The sequence below is a fragment of the Watersipora subatra genome, chromosome 3, assembly GCF_963576615.1.
Source record: "Watersipora subatra chromosome 3, tzWatSuba1.1, whole genome shotgun sequence".
In the NCBI taxonomy this organism is placed as follows: Eukaryota; Metazoa; Bryozoa; class Gymnolaemata; order Cheilostomatida; family Watersiporidae; genus Watersipora; species Watersipora subatra.
The window spans coordinates 37728662-37752973 of NC_088710.1; the positions used below are offsets into that span (position 1 = coordinate 37728662).

At 35.7% G+C, this 24312-nt stretch overlaps 2 protein-coding genes across 2 annotated transcripts in view; one reads left to right on the top strand and one right to left on the bottom strand.

The window, feature by feature from the left end:
- LOC137389790 (24-hydroxycholesterol 7-alpha-hydroxylase-like) overlaps positions 1–24223 on the bottom strand; it is a 63796-nt gene extending 39573 nt beyond the window's left edge. The window contains exon 1 of the mRNA XM_068075889.1: positions 24171–24223. The gene's annotated coding sequence lies outside the window, so the exon portion shown is untranslated. The remainder of the gene's footprint in view (positions 1–24170) is intronic.
- Positions 6693–14881, top strand: LOC137389792 (large ribosomal subunit protein uL18m-like). Its single transcript, XM_068075892.1, has 5 exons — positions 6693–6878; positions 7215–7292; positions 11300–11413; positions 14005–14113; positions 14695–14881. The coding sequence occupies exons 1-5, from the start codon at positions 6763–6765 to the stop codon at positions 14794–14796; spliced, it is 519 nt and encodes a 172-aa protein (XP_067931993.1). The 5' UTR covers positions 6693–6762; the 3' UTR covers positions 14797–14881.
- Positions 24224–24312: the final 89 nt, after the last annotated feature.

Consider the following 24312-nt stretch of genomic DNA (forward strand, 5'->3'; position numbering starts at 1 on the left):
AAAATTATGGGCGATATCATCCAGTGTTGGAATGTGGTGATATTCACGAAGTATCGCTTTTACTAGCTTTTGCGGATCAAGGCAAATCCATACCCTGCCTTTTTTCAACCACCACCATGCTACTGACCCACGGCGTAGGCTGATCTACCTTGAAGATGATGTTGGCTTGTTCCAAAGACTCGAGTTCAGTTTTCACTCAATCTATCATTGACAGTGGAATTCTTCTAGCACGATTGACAACTGGCTTGATTTCTGGGTCAACTACTATCTTTTGCTCACGATTCAGACAACCAATACTTTCAAAGCAGTCAGGATTTCTTCAAGATTACTCTCTGTCGTGATTGTGTCTACACGCTTTACCAGGCCTAGTTTTACACTCGCGGCCAGGCCTAGAATTGGAGGGAAGTGGCTGTCCACCAACTCAAACCAGACATCGCCCTTGTTCACTCCATGATGTGACCTCCCCAATTTTGCCTTACCAATGTTGTTGATTTTGTGTCCACTATACGATGTGAGATTGGCTTTATTAGGTACTATGGTTGGGTTGACGTTCTTGAGGATGGCGATCGGTAAGATGTTTGCCTCAGCACCACTGTCAATCTGAAATTGGATACGGTGTTCTGACCATTGAGACTGATTGTGTATTCTTTCATCCAGTTACCCTCACCATCTTTGTCCTCAACAGCACCTACAAATAACAGATTCATGTTAGCCACATTTCTACCTGTGGAGTCGGATGTGGTTATGGCACTAACCTCCTTGCTTTCGCAGCCTTTGGCAAAATGGTTAAGCTTTTGGCATTTCCTACATTCTTTCCCATAGGCAGGGCATTTTCCCCTCATATGCTCATAAGAGCAGAATTTGCATTCAAATTTCCTTGGTGCAGGAATGGGTTGAGAATCAGATTTGGGACGTACATTGGCAAATACGCTGATCGATTTCTCATTGCTTAAGGTTTGCAGCTGCGTTTTAGTGACCTCAGCCGCTCAGATTAGGCTAATTGCTCGATCGAGGGTGATCTCAGGATCCTGCCGAAGTTTTTCCCTCAATTTCCGATCAGAGATGCCGAAAGCACATCTACAAAGCATCATCATGTCACTTATGTCACCGAACTCGCACTTGGTTGCTTGTGTTCTCAGTCTTTTGACAAACATGTCAACAGGTTCACCGCTTGACTGTGTAAGGGACCAAAATTAATACCATTCGTATAACCTATTCCTTCTGGGACTAAACTATAGCTCAAACTTTGCTAGTACATCTGGTAATCTGTTGGCACTCTCCGCAGGGTCAGTAGTAGGGTCAAACTCAAATTGATCAAGTACTTCTACGGCATCATAAACCAATGCAATGTCTTAAAATTGCTATTTGTCGAATCCAGATGGCTGCATTGCCTGCTGGCCAGGTACCATCATCATCTGCTGGATCAGCAATGGAGTTTATAGCCACCAAGAAATTTTCAAAGTACTTTCTCCATTTCCTCAGTCAAGTTGCCCTCCAAGGACAGAGCAGCAGGAGATGACAACTCCAAGGAATCCATCACTCACAAAGCAATGGACACAATATTCAGTCATGGGACAACCACAACACAGTATAGTTACTAACAATAAATACAACACTCAGGCGGCGTAGGTTCTTTACCATTCATGTAGAGTGTATGTCGTAGAAGAAGTACTCAGTCAGATTCAGAACTCCTTCACACTCCAGAATGGTCTAGCTGCCTCCATGTTAGTTTTAGTATGATATAAACGCTGTTCCCGGTATATTAGGTATTGTTGATTGTCATAGGTCATCAGTAACGTAAACCTGGAGGGCTGGCCAGCCAGAAAAAGTACTAAGTTCGTGAGCAATATGAGTCATTTAATTCCTTTATTTATGTCCACGCGGGTACTATCTAGCAGTACTGTTGTTTAGGTACATTTCGTCTAAGATCTTGATTGGTGGAATACATCTATTTTTGTTGTAAGGAGATAGCCTCATTATTTAGTGTCTACACGATATCTGGTTGTTGAATAATAATGTAACAGGTTCTGCGTACAAGTTGTTTTGCATTGAGTGAGTAATAGCTTATAGCTCTCATGCACAACTGTAATTGTTGCAAGCAAGGCGACTGGTGAATGAGTATGGCTCTTTATTACACAAGCTCTATAAGCATGAAAAGACAGAACAAGTAGATGCAATTCATTACAGTCAAACGTAATGCTGAAATGAGTTTACCAATAATAAATACTCAGACAGTTACACTTGTAAATGTAAGAATGTCAAGATATATATGTATACACAAAGCTGCACAGAGGTAAGTTAATGTTACCACACTGTTCTTAATGATGATTAGGAACGAAATTCTCAGTCTTGTAGGTTTGTAGCTCGTAGTCCGTTCTCCTTGCTCTGTGCTGTTTGTTCTTCCCCTTAACACTGGAGCACCTTTGCTTATATAGCAAGGGCTGGGTGTTAATTCATGGGCTTTCCACGCAAGTTGGCATTTGAATTACAGGGCTAATCTGAGAATAGCTGAATACCTATGGTAATTAAAGCAGCTCAGTTTAGTAAATCCATCACAAATAGCATACGATTGGTTTAACTACACAAAATTAACTGTATGTATTCAGCTATGGCTTAAGTTTTGAAAATTAGCAGGATTCATTCTGTCAGAAAGTGATAGCACTGAAAAGTGCTGTTGGGGAGATTGAAGGTGACCTAGAATCTAGTCTGCAACAAATGTTTTAAGAACGACAACTGTCTGCTTAATTAATAGCTGTTTGTGAGTCTGCACCTGGACTTATCTGTATTTTAATAGGACTATTTTACTGTGAAGCGGGAGAGCGCACTCAAACAAGCCACACTGCTGGTACGTAGTTGTGGAACTCAGCTTTGCATCATCTATTATGACCTGGCAAAATGATTTTTAAAAGGCTCAATTGTTCATGGACTACCATTTCTTTAAAAAAAAACCATGGATAAGCCTCTCACAACTTAGTCGTGCAATTACATCCACAAATTGAAGGATTTTAATAAAAGTTACGTAACTGGGTACGAAGGTTTTCAACAGATAGAACTAAACTGGGTACTATCAGAAATACATTATCTCGTAACACGTCTCTTGCATCATGGGTACCCAGGGCTCTCTACTAAGCTTTAATTCATGTCAGATCTATATAAACAACCTGCTGACTGCTGGATGATTAGTTTTCTTACTAATGATAGTTATGATACATTTCCTCACTCTGAACTTTATCATCAAACACAGTCACATCTCTTTCAAAATGACATCAACAAATGGTTGAGCAAATGGACAATGCCGGTCTGCATATACAAATGCTAAATCACTATTTTCTGTATAGAGAACACCGATAGTTTAACAACCAAATTTAGATTTAATACACACAGACAAAAATAATGACTCTGTATCCAAAGGTCTCGCTTGTATAAAAGATTCGCTCTTTGAAACATTAGAGAAATACAAGGTGTTGTTGTATATTTGTTTATGCAGGCTCATTTTGTAGTAGAACTGCGCTTTATGAGTGCCACTAGACAATACCACTTCTGACACGATTGGGTGCTCTAACAAAGCGATCTGTTTCATCAAAAAATAAAATGAAACGTCTCAACTTTAGCTGACATCCATATATTTTAACAGTGTTTTTCATGTTCTGTTAGAGATATGACGATTGTATCATCTAGCAATCTTGATTAAATTGGCAGCATGCTGAATGTCTGCTTCGGACTGCATCTAACCCATATCTGGTACCAGATATCTGTATATACCCAATGATACCATAGGTATGTACCATATCTGCTACCTGCCCATTATACACCGTTATGCACCCATTATACACTGTTATACATATCTGGTACCAGATATATATATGTATGTACCAGATGGTACCATAGGTATGTACCATATCTGGTACCTACCCATTATACACCGTTATACACCGTTGGTGGTTTAAAATGTTTTCTGATCCGCTTGGCTGGGTTTGTTCTAAGAATGACAAAAATCCCTCTAATTGTGTGGGCCTTGGGGACGAGATTAACTGTTTATGCGGCCTTCGGACACTACTAGACGTTCCCAGATGTTTGGTTGTAGCTCAAGAAGCCTTCAATTACCTGTTTTTTATCATTTACCCTGAAAAGCATGCATCAACTTGGTGACATGTGCCAATCAATAGATAAAGATTATATGCTTTTTCAACACCCTGCAGCTATTATTTTTTAACTTTAAATGATTGTTTAATCGATTATACCTTATTACCTTATGATTGTAATTGAATGATAACATTTGCAGTAAGCAACATTTTATGATAATAAACAGTCATATTGGGAATAGGAGCAAACTCGTGGATACATTTGACAAAAGTCGTTTCAAATGGTGCGTTATTATTTCCAAACATTTCCAGAACAATTGCTCTCTATTTTGCAAGGCGTGATATTTTGGATGTTTCATAAATTCCAATTTGTATTTCTGTAAAGCAACTCATATTGCAGATAAGATTTCAGTAAAGTTTAGTCAGCTCCTGCTATTCATTGTGTTCAATTAGAAGTAAAATTTTGCGATTGATATCAGTTCGGTGTTTAGTATAGAATACTTTCTAAACCTACTATTTTCCATTAGTAAATCGGGTATAGGACTTTCACAGGCTCATTATATAGGCAGTGCTGCAGCCATGGGTTGTTTTCTCACCAAATGACACATTTAGTGATTCTGTCATGTTAAGCAGTAAATGAACGGAATAGCTCAGTTAGCCATAGCAGTAATGTCCTGTACCAACCCAGTCGTGCAAGTTTTCTAAAAGCATGAAATTATTTGTAACATACTTCTCTTGTGAGTCAGGTCATTGGTAGTGCCAGGGTTATTGATAGTGCCAGGGTCATTGATAGTGCCAGGGTTATTGGTAGTGCCAGGGTCATTGATAGTGCCAGGGTTATTGATTGTGCCAGGGTCACTGATAGTGCCAGGGTTATTGGTAGTGCCAGGGTGATTGGTTGTGCCAGGGTGATTGGTTGTAAAGACTGCATGTTAATATTTGTGCTTGCTATTAACAGCTGTTCATATTATGATCCAGACTTGGTCTCATATTATGATCCTGACCTGGTCTCATATTATGATCCAGACTTGGTCTCATATTATGATCCAGACCTGGTCTCATATTATGATCTAGACTTGGTCTCATATTATGATCCAGACTCTGGTCTCATATTATGATCCAGACTTCAGGCCTCATATTATGATCCAGACTTGGTCTCATATTATGATCCAGACTTGGTCTCGTATTATGATCCAGACTTGGTCTCATATTATGATCCAGATTTGGTCTCATATTTTGATCCAGACTTCAGGTCTCATATTATGATCCAGACTTGGTCTCGTATTATGATCCAGACTGGATCTCGTATTATGATCCAGACTTGGTCTCGTATTATGATCCAGACTTCAGGTCTCATATTATGATCCAGACTTGGTCTCATATTATGATCCAGACTTCAGGTCTCATATTATGATCCAGACTTGGTCTCATATTATGATCCAGACTTCAGGTCTCATATTATGATCCAGACTTGGTCTCATATTATGATCCAGACTTCAGGTCTCATATTATGATCCAGACTTCAGGTCCCATATTATGATCCAGACTTTGTCTCATATTATGATCCAGACCTGGTCTCATATTATGATCCAGATTTCAGGTCTCATATTATGATCCAGACTTGGTCTCATATTATGATCCAGACTTGGTCTCATATTATAATCCAGACTTCAGGTCTCATATTATGATCCAGACTTGGTCTCATATTATGATCCAGACTTGGTCTCATATTCAGAGAACAGACGTGTTTGTTTTCAATCATTATTTGGGCCTCAAAAAGTTCATTAGTTCTGTGAGAATTTGTGTATAACAATTTGTTAACACCTCGTTATACAGCTGAGTCTTTTATTATGATCCTCAAATATTGCGCACATTATAGCATTAATTTAGGCCACAACTGGAAAAGGTTCTTGTTCTAAACCAGCCATTTGATGATTTTTGCCTAATCGCATATCTTATCGCTTATTAATTGCTAGTTTCCAAGTTCTTCAACCAATGATAATATATTTTGAAAGTAACCTTTGTTTTTACTGACAAAGCAGAGATAAGTTAACAACAGCAGACTATGACCTGGCGACACAGACACATAAGTTATATTATTAAAAGTTTTATAAGGAAATGCAACTTATAGTGTCTGCCTCTGCGATGTTTTAGCTTCAGTCAATAGCATAAAAAGAGAATTCAGCTATTAGTTTTTACACAATCAATCAAAATATAAGGAGCCCCTGCTGTAGCTGTATGCTGTAGCTGGTGTGAGATTATATGACATCATCAAATAACTGGTTGTGGATGTATATGTTTTTAAGTTGTAACGAAACAGGCACATACATTTTAGCGTGTTACAACCAGGCTATTGCTTCAAATGGCCTAAAACTTAGCAATTATAGGTAAAAGACTTTGCACAATAAGATGGTGCTAAGATGGTGTTAGAAGGATGTTTTACTTGAGCGTTATTAGTGAAAGGTTGATAGGCTTTTGAATTCATAAAAGTGGCACTACTCGTAGACATGAATCATTTATTGTGTTGGATTGCTTATATGATGCACAAACGTACGTGCTTTTTCCTAGACTTAAAATTTAGCAATTTTAGATAATTTTATTATCAATCTTAATTTTTAGATAAAGGCCTTTGCGGAGTCTTCCATTTTTTGGAAGAACCAAAATTGAGGAAAAATCAGACATGCAAGTCCGATCGATCAGTTGCTGCGCTAGGTTCTGCCGACCTCTTCCTGTATCAGCCAAAGATGACATCATGAAATATGGGATTTCCAATGAGTTCGTCAACAGAAATCCCAGGTGATAACTGTAATTTATGGTAATGATTGATTGACCCACAGATCGTGTATTCCCTCAATGTAACATTTTTTTGGGAGAGTAAAGAGTATAAGATGCACAGATGCTTTTAAAACTTTCATATACGGTTACCAATGTCTTTTACATATCCACTGCCCTTTCAACAAGTAATTTTATTAACTTTTAACTTTTGGTGGTCCACAGTTTTAAAGGTAGAGGTTTTACATTGGGTATTTACATATTATTGTGATAATTGCTGCTAGGTTGCTCGGGTAGGCTACTAGAGACCTTAGAATTACTCGGCTTTTTTCTGACAAATGTGTAAAATTAATTTTTAAGGAATCTCGAAATGATTGGAATTGCTTACAAAAGAAGGGGATGGCAGTTTCAAGCTCCGCGCAAAGACTTTTATCACCGGTATGTCATGGGTTTATATGCTGTTTTATCACAGGTATGTCATGGGTTTATATGGGTCGCGATCTCAGAAACCATGGTTTAAGTCGGAAATCACGAAGTCCAGTTATCCGACTTCGAGGCTGCACTAACTGAATTTATAATATTAATAACGATTTTTGCAACACGTGCATCCGGAATAATCAAAGAGTGATATTTCTGAATTTGAAGTCAGTTTAGCCAATAGAAATCTCTAACCCTCGGAAAAACCCCGTTTAAACCGTGGCTATGCAAAACAGGAAGTACTGAAAAATGGCATCTGGTACAAGTAACCGATTCTGTTTTGCCGATTTTAAAGATAACTCGCACATTTTGGACACTTTTAATGAGTATGTTGGTATTCCAACTGATTTAAAAAGCATTGACAGTAAAGGGTGTGATGATAATATTTTTCTAAAGATTCTTTTAAGAGTATTATTATAAGATTTAATTATAAGAATAATTATTCGATTTTATAAGATTATTATAAGATTCAATTATAAGATTATAGTTATAAAATAAATTATTGGATTTCACGAGATCGAAGTTTATAGTTTTTGATAGTCTGTGATATGATACTATTACTGTTGTTTTTAAGATTTTTATAAGATTATTATGAGATTTAATTATAAGATTAGTTATTCGATTTTATAAGATGATTATAAAATTCAATTATATGATGAATTTTTTGATTTTATAAGATCAAAGTTTATAGTTTTCGATGGTGTGCAATATGTTACTGCTATTACTTTTCTAAATATTCTGCGGGTGATACTATGGCTGTGCTCAAAATCAATAAGACTGCCATGCTGTTTCTAATATCTGCAAAATTAGCATTAAGTAACACATTTTGTGATAGATGTACAGCTATTTTATGACAGCCAGATGAAATCTAGTTAAATATTTGAACTTTGCATAGTTTTTTGTATGTAAATACAGAAATCTAGATAAATATCACAATTCCCTCATATCGGTTGCTATGCCGTTTTGAAATGTAAAAAAATTGTTCATCGGTTTCCGTTTCTCAAACTTTAACACCAGTTTTCTCGAAACTATGTTTTAGCACTAATGGTGAACATGCATTCAGTATATTGACCATAAAATCTGCTGTGATTAAGCTAGAGTCAAAATTCTTTTTGCAAAATTACTGTGAGACTTTTCTCCTTCTGTTAGTATAGACAACTCCAAACCTCACGCAACCGGCTTAACCGTGGTTTCTGAGATCAAGACCCATATGCTGTTTTATTACAGATATGTCATGGGTTTATATACCTATATATCACAGCTATGTCATGGGTTTATATACTGTTTTATCACAGATATGTCATGGGTTTATATACCGTTTTATCCATAGATATATAAACCTAGATTGGCCAATAATAGCTATTCCCATTGGTTGCCTTGTCAGGCTTAAATAGCATGACGTTACGTCATTGTATTCTACCTAATGCTTGGCTGCGCTGTTGTTTACAATGGAGCTAATGAGGAGAAGGTGACAAAATCACATTTATTTTCACCTAAAAACTTTTTTGGATACATAATCCAGTAAGCCAAAGCAATTCTGTGATAATATCTGATAACCACCATACATGTAGATTAAAACTATAAAAGTTGTGAAATGTTGCAAACTAATCATGAGCCATCAGGGCTTTATTTGCCAACCCCTCTCCTATCCCCTTCTCTTTTTTCGCCTTCCCTCTTCTCCCAAGAAGAAGTGGGAAGAGAGAAGGGGAAAGGAGAGAAGAGGGAAAGGAGAGGAGGGGTAAATAGCCCACCCACCCGAAAAGCCAGACCCTGGCTAGGTGGATAGTCTAATATCATGCTGAACTAAACATGATTAAATATGATGAGTATGCAAGTATGTCTTAAGTCAAAAATGAGACAGAATGATTATTTTACAACTGGCTATGTATCTCGGTCACTAAAGCTGAAGTGTAATGATTGTATCACTAGCATCGTGGATGTTACCAACTATGATGTCGACCAACGAATTTCCTAATCACAGTGTTAAGAATCGTGGTGGCTTGACTTTGTCTTCGCCTGTGGTGATTGAGGTTTGCAACCACAGTGAGAAAGCGTTGTGAGTGTTGCTTAGTAGTGCTGGATTGGTGACAAACTTACCCAGGCTAGCACTAATTGCCACCATGGAGAGGTTGCTGAGGTTCAACATCATGCTAATTTAAGAGTAATCTTCATGCTAGTAGCCTAGCCCGTGAGATAGCAAAGAGATATATTTCGATTAGGGTACATTATGAAGCTACGCATAGAGCTGGCATGGGTAGCTCGTTTGGTCTTGACCCACCGGGTCTGAGGTGCCTTGGTCGGGCCACCCGACCCTCGTGTCTCCTTATACAAAGACACGGGTAGGTTTATGGCTAGATGAGAGCGATCGTATATCGCTTTTTAAGTGCGATTGAAATAGAGTTTCATATAGTCCTAGTGCGAAAGGACCAGGCGAAATAAAACAAGGTGAGTTCAGACTATATTTTTACGTCTGCGACAATAGTCTTTGGCCTATAGGTTTCATAATGTTTTTCAACCAGAAATAATCAACATGTCGGTGGTCTGGGAGTTCATGAAGAAGCCGGTCAAGAAAGGGAAATACCAAGTTATTTGTACAATATGTGAAAGCAAGTTAAGCTACAAAGAAGGGTCCACCTCAATACCATTGAGGCATTTACAACGAAGGCATGCTGAGGAACTTAAAAGCGTGTCTAAGAACCTTCAATCCAGCAAATTTATTTTATTTTTAGTTTCTTTCACTAATACCAGAAGTTTTAGTAAGTGATGGATTTTTGCTTTCCACTATGCTGGGTTATCCACATCTATATTTGCAAAGTATTTCTTAACTAATCTCTTCTTGTTGATTATACATAGGTTGCTATACATTGTAATAGCAGTTGAAAATAAAATCTGTAATAAAACCACTAACCAAATCATGCCATTAATCTATCACCCATTGAATAGCATTGATCCACCAATGTCTAGCCATAAATTGTAAATTGCATCTATAAACCAAGCCACAAAATATAATTATTAGTGTGATAATGGGTTCTTTTATCTTAGGTTATTGATGTCACAACATTAGGCTATAATAGAACTATCTCTTAACCTTAAATGAATAAAAAAATCACACATGCTGACCAGGTCTGACTCGATCTTGACCCTCATTGCTGACCCTGAGTCTGGCCCGACCTTACATTCCTTGGTCTCATTCCAGCTCTAGCTAAGAAAGCCATTGATTCCATTTCCCTGATCAGATCAAAACTTCACAGGCTCATCATACTTAGTCATGTTTAGTTCAGCATGATATTAATCTTTTACCTAGCCAGGGTCTGGCTCTTCAGGTGGGTGAGCTATTTGCCCCCCTCTCCTTTCCCCCTTCTCTCTTTTCCCTTCCCCCTTCTTCTTAGGGGAAGGGGAAAAGAAAGAAGGAGGATAGGAGAAGGGGTGGCAAATAAAGCCCTGACGGCTCATGATTTGTGTGCTACATTTCATAACTTTTATAGTTTTAATCTATGGTAGTTATCAGATATTATCACAGAATCGCTTTGGTTCACTGGATTACGTATCCGAGTTCAGGCTGTTATGTGAAAATAAATGTGATTTTTGTCACCTTCTCCTCATTAGCTCCATTGTAAACAACAGTGCAGTCAAGCATTAGGTACAATACAATGATGTAATGTCATGCTATTTAAGTCTTACAGGCTTTTTCCCTATTGGTCAATCTAGCTTTATAAATTTATGGTTTCATCACAGCTATGTAATGGGTTTATATACTGTTTTATCACAGATATGTCATGGGTTCATATACTGTTTTATCACAGATGTTCTGTGAGTTTTACATACTGTTTTATCACAGGTATGCTATGGGTTTTATATACTTTTTCAAGAGGACCAACTGATCTTTAATATTTTGTTAGCGTTATTACTATGAGGTTCCTACCTTCCATATAGTTGTAAAGGGTGCATCGGATTTGGAACACTTTTAGATTGAGCATTGAAAGGGAGCGAAAGCATACGACAGCAACTCTAATTCATACCTCAGGGCATACCGTGGTAACCGCAAGTACTAGAGAACCCTCTCTAGCTCAGCATCTTAAGAGGTTGGCGGCTTTTATTGTCTCTTGCTTTGAAGCAAAATATTGACTAACTTGGTGGAAAAAGCTTCGTGTAGCGTTTCAGCTGGCCAATCTCTTGCATGATGGTGTTGGAAAGAGCATTTCTAGATTAACTCCCCTAGATAAGGTCAGCTTTTTGTTACACGGCAGTTTTACAATTTCAATTTTACGAGCTTACCATCTCAATGTATTTCAAGCTTACCATCTCAATATAGTTCAAACTTACTGTCTCAATATAGTTCAAACTTACTGTCTCAATATAGTTCAAACTTACCATCTCCATGTAGTTCAAACTTACCATCTCAATGTAGTTCAAACTTACTATCTCAATATAGTTCAAACTTACCATCTCAGTATAGTTCAAACCTACTATCTCAATATAGTTCAAACTTACCATCTCAATATAGTTCAAACTTACCATCTCAATATAGTTAAAACTTACCATCTCAATGTAGTTCAAACTTACCATCTCAATATAGTTCAAACTTACCATCTCAATATAGTTCAAACTTACCATCTCAATATAGTTCAAGCTTACCATCTCAATGTAGTTCAAACTTACCATCTCAATATAGTTCAAACTTACCATCTCAATATAGTTCAAACTTACCATCTCCATGTAGTTCAAACTTACCATCTCAATATAGTTCAAACTTACCATCTCAATATAGTTCAAACTTACCATCTCCATGTAGTTCAAACTTACCATCTCAATATAGTTCAAACTTACCATCTCAATATAGTTCAAACTTACTATCTCAATATAGTTCAAACTTACCATCTCAATATAGTTCAAACTTACCATCTCAATATAGTTCAAACTTACCATCTCAATATAGTTCAAACTTACCATCTCAATATAGTTCAAACTTACCATCTCAATATAGTTCAAACTTACCATCTCAATATAGTTCAAACTTACCATCTCAATATAGTTCAAACTTACCATCTCAATATAGTTCAAACTTACTATCTCAATATAGTTCAAACTTACTATCTCAATATAGTTCAAACTTACCATCTCAATATAGTTCAAACTTACCATCTCAATATAGTTCAAACTTACCATCTCAATGTAGTTCAAACTTACCATCTCAATATAGTTCAAACTTACCATCTCAATATAGTTCAAACTTACCATCTCAATATAGTTCAAACTTACCATCTCAATATAGTTCAAACTTACTATCTCAATATAGTTCAAACTTACCATCTCAATATAGTTCAAACTTACCATCTCAATATAGTTCAAACTTACCATCTCAATATAGTTCAAACTTACCATCTCAATATAGTTCAAACTTACCATCTCGATATAGTTCAAACTTACTATCTCAATATAGTTCAAACTTACCATCTCAATATAGTTCAAACTTACCATCTCAATATAGTTCAAACTTACCATCTCAATATAGTTCAAACTTACCATCTCAATATAGTTCAAACTTACTATCTCAATATAGTTCAAACTTACTATCTCAATATAGTTCAAACTTACCATCTCAATATAGTTCAAACTTACCATCTCAATATAGTTCAAACTTACCATCTCAATATAGTTCAAACTTACCATCTCAATATAGTTCAAACTTACCATCTCAATATAGTTCAAACTTACCATCTCAATATAGTTCAAACTTACCATCTCAATATAGTTCAAACTTACCATCTCAATATAGTTCAAACTTACCATCTCAATATAGTTCAAACTTACCATCTCAATATAGTTCAAACTTACCATCTCAATATAGTTCAAACTTACCATCTCAATATAGTTCAAACTTACCATCTCAATATAGTTCAAACTTACCGTCTCAATATAGTTCAAACTTACCATCTCAATATAGTTCAAACTTACCATCTCAATATAGTTCAAACTTACTATCTCAATATAGTTCAAACTTACCATCTCAATATAGTTCAAACTTACCATCTCAATGTAGTTCAAACTTACTATCTCAATATAGTTCAAACTTACTATCTCAATATAGTTCAAACTTACCATCTCAATATAGTTCAAACTTACCATCTCAATATAGTTCAAACTTACTATCTCAATATAGTTCAAACTTACCATCTCAATATAGTTCAAACTTACCATCTCAATATAGTTCAAACTTACCATCTCAATATAGTTCAAACTTACTATCTCAATATAGTTCAAACTTACCGTCCCAATGTAGTTATTGCAGGTTTCATTATGAAATGTAAATCTGGTCTTAACTAAAACTACATGTATACTTAAACAATGTAGCGTTAATTTGCTACTGTTCGATTTTTGTTGTGAATTTACATAGATATAATTAATAGATGATTACTTAAATGTAAGAGGACTTGTGCATATTTACGCGTAGGTGTGCCTACGTAAACAAAGACTATATTTGTATTAGCGCAAAGAATTGTATGTTTCTCAATGTTTTACCAATTAATATGTAATCCATGTATGTAATGCTCTGCATAGGATTGGTAAAAAAGCTGTTTTGTCAGTGTTTAATTTCGGAATATTCTGCAAGATTCTTTTTCAATCTTCGGCACATTTCTCTGCCCTGCTAATGTTAGCCGTGTGGATTTTACAGCATGACTGACTTGAACGCCTGTTTCAACATAGGTCGTGTCATAGCTCACAGATGCCACCAGATTGGAATCGACAGCATGATATTTGATACAGATGCCCGAGGCGAGTCGGTAAGTTAATTAAAAAATATATATTTTAGTTGTGTTCAATTAGTTTGGGTTTGTTCGCTCAAATGGGATATTGTATCATGTAAGCAATAGGTCTAAACCGTTGCCATTGTATAACCTATATTGAACCATCGTAAAAATAATAGTAATCGTAATAAATATTATGATAAAGGTTCATAGTATAACTTAAGCTAATCTGATCCATCGTAAAAAACCATAATGACTTAGTTTTGGATGCACACTACTATTATGTTGATCCATTGAGGACAGTTTCGTACAGGCTTTAGTCTTTTTACTAGCAATTTTGTTAAAAATTGTCAAGTGCGCTCAGCTTTCATGGCAAACAAACACATGCAATCCTACAAGTGCAAGTCTGCTAGTTAATTTGGCATATTGAAGAACTGTCGTAGGCACTGAGTATTGGGATGGAGATCTTATGCGGAGATCATAATTTCATGAAATCGATGATATGAGAAAAATGAAGAAATGGAGCTATACACGTGTGCATGGCGATTGTATTGTATTACGCCGATAGATCTCTTGTATTACTTTGATCATACGCAAACAGCTATTATTATTTGTAGATAGATAAATTCAAAGAAGCTGTGCTGGAAGGAGGACTAGTTCTAGAGGAAGTAGTAGAACGGCCATACGCAGAAGATGAAGTTGGCACAGACTATTATTAAAGGATTAAATCATGCTGTGGCTGCATGGATTAAATTGTATTCATACTACTGATATTCATTATATACATGTAATTTCAATGTTTTATAGCGCATATGCACACATAGTCAGGACAAATGTAAAGCGGACATTAAACATGTGCCCGTTCATGCAAAATTGTGTAAGATAGTTAAACATATATGCAAGGATACGTTTCCCGTGATATTGATGGCTGAAACTGCATATATTCAGGTTTTAGTCCACCAACATTGCAATTATTGTCAATATAACATTTCATTACAACGGGCTAAGTTATTCTTGATTTCATAAATAATTTTCACCTGTTTCAAATAGGCAAGCGCATGGCATTTGCTCTACGCAAACCAGGAGAAATCAGTACGCTATGACCAATACTCTCAGATTAGAGACATCAAGACTGTGTGTTTAGTTATATGGTGGCTAGTTACTTTGTCTTGGAGTGTGACGAGGACTGCTCCTTCCTTTGGTGTAGCGTGTGTTTGTGAGATGGTTTTACTTGAGATGGCGTTCGCTCTGTATCTTTATCATATTTTTTTCGCTTAGTGTCTTTAATCTGTGAATTGATACTAGTTGGTCCTTTGGTACGTTTATTTGATTTTAGCGAACTTATTAATGTAGTTTGAAGAAATCTTTTATTAGGCTTCAGTTCTCGTTTTTTCCTGCCAAAAGATTGGTAAATTAGTAACAATGTACAAAAAATTTCAGTTATTCTTAGTTATCATGAAATTTAAGAAGCCAAAAAGCACTCACCATCCCCCAACACCCACTTTATCAGCTATTTCAGATGCTCTTTTCGTCTCTACCATCAACTCATTGTAAGCGCGTCTAAAAACAACAAAAGCATACTCTCAATATTACATGTTAGTTGTCGTCTATTTGCAACAAATCCGCTTCTTATTAATTTCAACAAGTTCTTACCTGGTTAAATCTTCAGCAGCTGTCATTATAAATAGATTATTACCAACTTCACGATATTACTTTCCTTTTTAGCATGGGGATTTGTTGTTATGTAGCCTGAAATTAGTGAGCAAACTGAGATTGATTCTATGACATATCACAAATATTTGTTGCTATTCTACGGCAATGAGACAAAGACATTTGTCCAAATCAATCTTGTTAAAAATCAGACAAATTGGTGGAGCAGTAACAACTGCGTCACAATATGTTAAAAGCGACTAGCTTCTAATTAGAAAAATCACTGTACATCGGAGTTAGTTTGAAGTATGTGTAAAATCACTGTACATTGGAGTTAGTTTGAAGTACGTGCAAAATCACTGTACATTGGAGTTAGTTCGAAGTACGTGTAATAAATCCCAGCCTTTGGGGACTTGACTCATTTTTGCAAGTCACAAAAATTCAATTATAATCATTGAAGTTCAAATTTAGTTCAAATTGAGCATATGAACATTTGAACAAAACATTGTTCCAATTATAATAATTGAAGTTAAAATACACAGAACATTGAACATGACATAAAAATTTATGCAATTGTTATTGGTTATTCCTAGATAAACAGTCTTTAGTAAAATGATCACATACAACTTGCAAAGCCTGCAGGCTGGCAACTTCCAGTCTTTGGAGTTGCCTTGTAACCTATGACTGGTTTTATCTATACTGCTTCTCAGCAATTGCCACTCTTTCTAACACCACCTTACATGGAAGAATAAGGCGCTAAACTGTCACACAATGTAGTATTTAAATATATTTAGGAAATATATAAAACCGTTACCAGATAAACCTGATGAATCCATCTGCTGGTAAAATATACAGCAAAAGAATCGTTTCAAAATCTTCACTGTAGTATTTAATCTTATCAGATTCAATAAAATTACATTTCAGATTGGTTTTCTATAAATTTACAAAAACCGATGTTAATAATTATTTTAGATAAACTTTTATAAAACCTTAAATAGAAACATAAATATTTTATGTTTGAGGAATTAATTTAACACAACCATAACTTTTTGTTGCAACTTTAGAAGTAAAGTGAATACATGTACAAATGATGTCAGCTCCATTTAATTTTAGATGTTAGTACGGTGAGGAATTCAGTATCACCAAATAAATTTAGCTGAAATATCATTCCCAAGCATCTATGGTGTCCTCAACTTGATAATATTGCTCAATTGGAGCTAATAGCACTATACATTCATTAAGTTGGTGAAGTGAAAAACTTACTTAGTGGGTGTTCAAAGACAAAAATTTATAAAACTTATAATTGAGGAAGAATGAAACATAGTATGAAGAATACAGCTGATTATAAATGTACTGGTTGTAAAGACTGTGCGTCTATATTTGTCCTCGCCATTCGCAACTGTTCACATTCTGATCAGACATAAATTCAGTACGACTTTTTGTTAAATCTAGATTAGGATTTCAGCTATATGTAGAAATTTGAGTACAAAACTCCTGCAAAAAGGTCTTTTTTAGGTGCCGCAAAATAAAAATGGAATACGATTTTATACTTAAACACATAATTCTTTATCAAAAAATGTCCCATAATCCTTTGCAGAAAATATTAAACCTCGAAGTATCTCATAATACATTTGTAAAATGGTACAGTTAAAGATGTGGTTGCGTCAAAAAATTCAATTTGATGAAATTAAGACCCATAAAAGGCTAAAACATCAGCTACAACTTGATGCCATTTTTGTCTTTGTAGACCAACCCTGTCCAGAGATATATGGCGTTTGAATGAGGCCCTCTTTTAAAAGGCTCACGTTCCAGCGGGTGTCTCTTTCGTGACGTCACAAGCAAGATATCTGAAACGAAACCACGAGCGATAAATATGAGGTCGCTTCATTAGCCAATCATGAGCGCAAAATTTTTATATAGGCCGTAATAAATGTTATCACTCGTAAAACGCGTTGTCTGTGATCTCGAAGATTCTCATCATTAGAGAATTCATTCTCATTCGTTAAAGAATTCTCATTGTTACTGATTCAACGCGTTTCAACAATTACTAAGTTATACATAGTTTTAAAATGGCTTCAAGTTCGAGCGACTGCGACTCAGAGTTATCTGAGCAACTTTTAGTAAAAGATTGGAGTAGACAGCCTATGGTCAAAGCTGACAGGCGTCAGCAGCGTTTTGCTGCAGAGGAAGACAGAATGGAGGTAAATTAACTAAGAGTCTTCTATACTTAAGTAAATGTAATATTTTTATAGTCATAAATACATATACTAGTTAATAAAATGATAATTCTTTGCTATCTCCAATCACCGTTTCATAGCTTAACTGCCGTTTTACCTAGCTATATTTTTTTTGAATTTTCTTTGGTAAATTAGAGTCATGATTACAAATTATTTTCACTCGTAGGAAGTGGGTAAAATCGATTGATCATTGCAAATCTTTAATTTCCAGAACCAAAGCTTCGAATCGTTGGCTTGGCGTACTTGTGCCTTTATTAAATGTTTATTCGTTTTTAAAATTACACTCGCAATCTATTTAACTCCCAATTTGGAAGCTGTCAATAGATACGCTTTAGAATGACATATCTATGAATGACATATATTTATTGCATTTGTTTTACTGATTACAGAATGTTTATGTCCTCCCCCCAGCCGAAGAAGCTTTGTCAATGTGAAAACTGCCATAAAGGGGAAAGAGAGACTTGAATGCGTGCTGCATAAGCCATGATGTTTTGTTTGAGTTTGTTGCAGTAGATGAATTTGTCTTATTGTATCAGCTAATACTATGTGAGTGGCCACGACTTGATGAATATTTTTAATAAAAGCTTTATGCCGAGATGAAAATATTTTTGCTTGTAAAAATTATATAATAAAATAATATTGTTGAAGATAATGCAAAACATGATTTGCAAAATATTGTAGTGAATCGGATATGGTATATGGATGTCCGCAAAACTGGAGAATGTGAGTTCAAATCCAGTTTGCAGCAGACTTCTCATCTTTAAAACTCTATCCCTGTCTATATATTTTTTTCAAAGACGTGGCTTGCTTATTTCACTTCGGTAGTATTCGGTAAGGATACTACTAGTAAGAAACTAGTACGTAGACGGTGTAGGCAATGATATACAGCCCCGCCCCAAGGATAGGCGACAGACATAATGTGGGCGGGGCTTATGGGAGGCTGTATATCGTTAGTATGGGTAGCTGCAGAACTGTGCTGATACAAAGACCGCGTTCTGCATAGTTGACTTGACAGAATTACCGTAGACCGGTAGAATTGGTAGTCGGTACCCAAATGTTTACACAAAATTTGGAGAAAGTGAGTAGAACAAATTTTCAATTTTCGTTATTTAAGGCCTTTGAAACATTCATAATAATGCATCTGTAGCAGGATTTAAAATTTTATTCTAGCCAACATGAGCAAATACAAAATAAGATATATGCCAATAGAGCCGCGTAAGACTAGACTTTTATCGCAAATAGCCGATGTGAATACGAGAGATAGAGACAGGTTGCCTAACGCGTGACATCATTTTGGACAAGTCTGGGCACGTTTTTGTGGCCTGAGCGTTTTTACGGCGAGCAGATTTTTTTGGTTTTAATCTTCAAATATCTTGGCAATGCGATCGCGTAACACAACAAACAACATATCAACTGATAAAGAAAAAAATGCTTTCTTTTAAGATCAACTTAAATTTGACGCAACCACATCTTTAAATAGGTAAAGGATTGACTTGTGCGAAGTACCTCCTTTAAGAATATTTCATAGTGACAGTCATAGCTAAAATAAAATGCTATTCTTGGTATTCAAGCATAAAGTTGCAAACTTGTTTAGCGTTTCACTTTTTTACTTTTTACAACACACATAGATTAAATACAGCAAGCAGAGCGTCTAAATGGATTTTAATTCTTTGCCGGCAGGTATTTCAGTAGCGCTTTACTGTGGCTAATGTGTACGAAAAATTATATGTACAGCGATTACAGTTGACCATTGTGATTTTTTGTTTTATTCTAGTTTATGCATATTATTATGATGAATGGATTTCTTAGCATACAGAAAACATCACATCCTGATTCAATTCTAGTAACTAAAATATCACAAGTTTGTTTGCTTATCATGAGTTAACGCCAACAATCTCTCGACTTCATTAGTGGAGAATGTCTGATTTGCTCTCATTTGTTAACTATGTATTTCAAATATAGTTTTTCACATTCTTCTAATAAGCAGACTTCCTCTGAAGTTCATATAAAAATATAAATGTCCATTGTTTTAATATTTCCATGTTATTTGTCAAATAATATAGGGGAATATCCAAAACACATGTAATGTCGTCTCCAATAGATGTACACAGGTTAATGTAAACAAATAGTCATGTTTTGGTCAAAGCTTTATAATGAGCTTGTTTGATCATAACCGTTTGCCAAACTTATATAATATACTAAGACATGACTATTGTAACTTGCTGAAGCTTAGTGACTTACTGACACAGGCGAGAAATAACAGAGGGCCTCAAAAGAGAGCGATGTACTACAAGTTTTGTTACTAAAAGCTATGCTCATTTTTTTTTCATACTCACTCGCGTTGATGATTTATGAATCATGGACTCAATCTATCAATCGGGTACAATGGCATTATATTTTTGCACAAGAGAATTGTGACGACTAAGGCGACAGCTTGTATGGCGCCTTTTTGGTCTGAGAGTTCAACTACACCACAATATGCTCAAAGCTTTGCATGACACCGGCTCTCACGTCTATGCTGCCTATTGCAAAAAACCTTGTTCGGTACTGGAGCCAAGTAGTGTACAATTACATCATCAGTTAGTTTGAGGAGAGACCCCTAAAAGATCATGTTTGCTTAGTTCATTTGTATTTGTGAAAGGACATATAAAACATGTTTTTATTTAACTTCAAGGTTGACAACAACGCTACAAAATAAAGGAAGATGGGACACATTTTGCAGTCGAAAAAAGACTCATATCATACATTTTTCCATATACATGTATCGTAAAAACTTCAGGTCAATATCTAAATTACTAATCAGTAAAGTAACTCTAATACGATTTATGCATATACTTATTTCTCGGATTTATCCTCTTGTTATGGTCACATGAATTAGATTATTAACCTACGATCGGAGAGCTTCATCGTCTGTCATTTAGAAGAAAAGGTAAAAAATAAATCTTTTATCGATTAAATTAAAATCTGAAACCGTCTAGCATAGACCTATTAACTATACTAGACTAGGCAATCTAATGCATCACAGCTCAGCATTGTGTTCCAATTAAATAGTCACATTCTTTGTGACACAACGTCATTGCTTTGTTCACTTTACCTAGTCCAGGCCATAATTCTAAGTAGGTAGCCATGGAAAGTGGAGCAAATACCAGCACTGGAAAAGATTGAAAGGTAGATTATGCCCTCATTGTTTTCAAGTGTGGTTGTGAAAGGTATCTAGATATATAGAGCAAGAACCCTTGTGGACTGTTTTGGGATATGCATACAAATAATGGTTTTTCCAAAATGTTTTTTAAAGTTAAATGCTGACACTCCAATTTGAAAAGTTGTTTCGCACAAAGAGGTGCCAAGTGAGTAGTAGACGAAGTGTTGCACCTTTCATTAAGTTTTTCATCACCATGGCAGATGAACAGAAGCTAGTAAATGGGTTCGGTGATGGCTGTGTTATATTTAAGAGTGTAGCTAAACCCAACCACAAATATTTCTACTTTATGATGGTCTCATAAGAATGTAATCATTTACTGATTATTTTGCCGGGCAATATGAGCAGAAATTTTTGTTGAGCATTTGAGTGTTCTAATACTACAGCAAAGGACAGTAAACTCAGCTGCCACATCTTTCCATTAGAAGAAAAACACTTAGACAGGCGTAACAAGTGGATATACGCTGTGAAAGGTAAGAACTGGATGCCTTCCAAATACTCTCTGCAGTGATCATTTCCTAATAGACTTCTATCATAGACCTCATGGTATGAAGATGGCTGCCATTCTGAAGCCAACTGCTGTACCAAATATATTTGATTCTTTGCCAAAATACTTACAAGTGACTCAACTAAAGCATATATGACTGCTGTCGACCAACACCATCTACATAATCTATAGCAGACCGAGAACCAGTATACCAGAACCTTCACTTTGCTCTGAAGAGCCAACAGCCACCAAGCAATCAGAAGAGGTCACTCCCGACTCTCCCAATAAGCGCCTACGAGGTAGACTAAAAATTGCACCAGAAATATGTATACCGAATCTTCTAAAGAAAGTCAACACATTTAACCACACGCTTCAAAGGCTTCAAAACACCGCACGTATTCAGAAGAATTTGCTTGCATTACTTCTAAAAAAAAAAAATCGAAAGCGCTAAGCTCGACTCGATAGATGGTTGTCTGTGAGAGCTAGTAGAAAATGAAGCCAAAAACAAAAATATAAAAATGGTCTACAGCCAAAAAATCAAAGAATTTGCCATCACCGTGTACTAATATTCCACAAAAGCATACGCCTATCTTAAAACATTGTTCAAACTTTTTAACGCACAAACTCTAAGACGCTGGTTCGAGTCTATAGAATGTGATCCTGGCTTTCTAAAAGACGCCATTGAAATCATCAGTACATTTTCTACAAAACAAAGGATCTGGCACACATTGCAGCCTTGCTGCATATTCTAAACTGCATGGCTGCTCATATTGTAGACATGGTTTGGGTATGTACATGTATTTTGATTCAAGCTACTTTAACTTATATTGGTAGTATATAGAGCAGATATACAAAAAGTAGAGTGGCTTGAAATAATATTGCAGCAGATCAGCGAGATGTAGTTAAATTTATATTACGGTTGGGTCATATGCTTTTTATACTAATATTAGCTTCTGATATTTGTTATGTTTACAAGTGGAGAAGATTTCCAACTGTTTTAAAGCAGTATTGTGTAAAAAGACGCGTTAGCAATACAAGCTCAACGTGACAAGAGAAAGTATGCAGCAAATTGTGCAGGTGTTAAAAGTAGGACAAATGATGAGTCATTGATGACTACTAAAAGAAAAACAGCAATTGACCTAATTGCAAACTAATTAACTAAATAGAAATATATGGCAATATTTATTTAGTAGGTTATGTGGTACTGAGCTTAACACTCAACTGCAATGCCTGCACCAGCTTTATAACCTCATCCTGTCATCACAAAGATATGTCGATGCTCATAACTGATCTTATGACAGTGTGTCGACTTACAGAGAATCACTGCGGACATACACAAGCTTGTGGTCACTAAGACTCTTTCATTGGTCTTACAAAGCAATTTGCATAAGGAATTTTCATGCTCAATCCACACCGTTACTCGAAAGTATCGCCTCAAGATATGTCAGGATTAAAATTTATCAGAAGGCTACAAAGGTAGCTGTTAACAAGAATAGTCTTAGATCAAGGCTCAGCCGACTGGTCGTCCGTAGTCATGTCTAGCCCTTCACAATATGTGTAGAAAAGTGTACCATATGTTGCTTGTTTTCTATTAATTTTCTCACGCTGTTTGCATAACACCCAAGACCCAACATTTATATTCATGGCAGATTGTGATCAGTGTACCATTTACCAGTGTGTATGCATTTGAAATCGGTTTGTACACCTAGCTACCTGACATGTTGGCCCATAGCATAGAACAACATTAATAATTTTTCAATATTTTTAGAATGGATCAATATACATTTTTACTAGCACATATGAAATGTTCAACGTTATGTTTGCAAATTTGCAGGGTTGAAAAGGCATAGTGCTTTGTATAGTGCATGCGTTTTATATCTAAAATTTAAAACAAATATCTTGTGTACCTTAGTAGTTATGTTAAATTACATGTAACAACAAAAGCGCCTCTTTATTTTTTCAATGTAAACAATTATGACTCATTTGTCTGACTAACTAGAAGTGTTATGCTTTCAATGCAAAAAATGATGACTCACTTGCCTGACTAACTGGAAGTGAACAAAGCAATGACGTTATTTATGTAGGACACCTTGGTTTTGCATTGTCCAGTCTAGTTAATAGGTCTATGCTGTTTAGTATTAAGAGTGACTAAATGCTACATCAAGGTTAACAACGACGCTAGGGGTAGTAGATGGGACACATTTCGCAGTTTTGATAGTGACTTATATCATACATTTCTTACATATACTACATGAACTAGACGTCAATATCTAAACTACTATTCAGCTGGATAAATTAGGCATGTAAAATATATGCCTTATTTTGCTGTTCAACTACTAATTCAATCTAAGCTTTGTGGTAATCTCATGCAGTGGGCCTACTTCTTATAAAGGCGCGTATTCTTATTAGGCGAATGTGTTTTCAGTGACTAAAATGCCTAAACACTATTATACAAGCAATAATGTGCTTAAAACAACATAACTTTATGCTTAAATGACACAAATGTTTTTCGAAACATACCTAAATTTTGAAATCTTAATAAAACTTGATCAGAGTTTTAGTTAACACGACGCAAACACCAGTTGTATTTTTTAATAAATGAACTCGACTTGATTCGCTGTGTAGCAAAATTTTAATGGCATTCCATTATTTTATCGTTAAA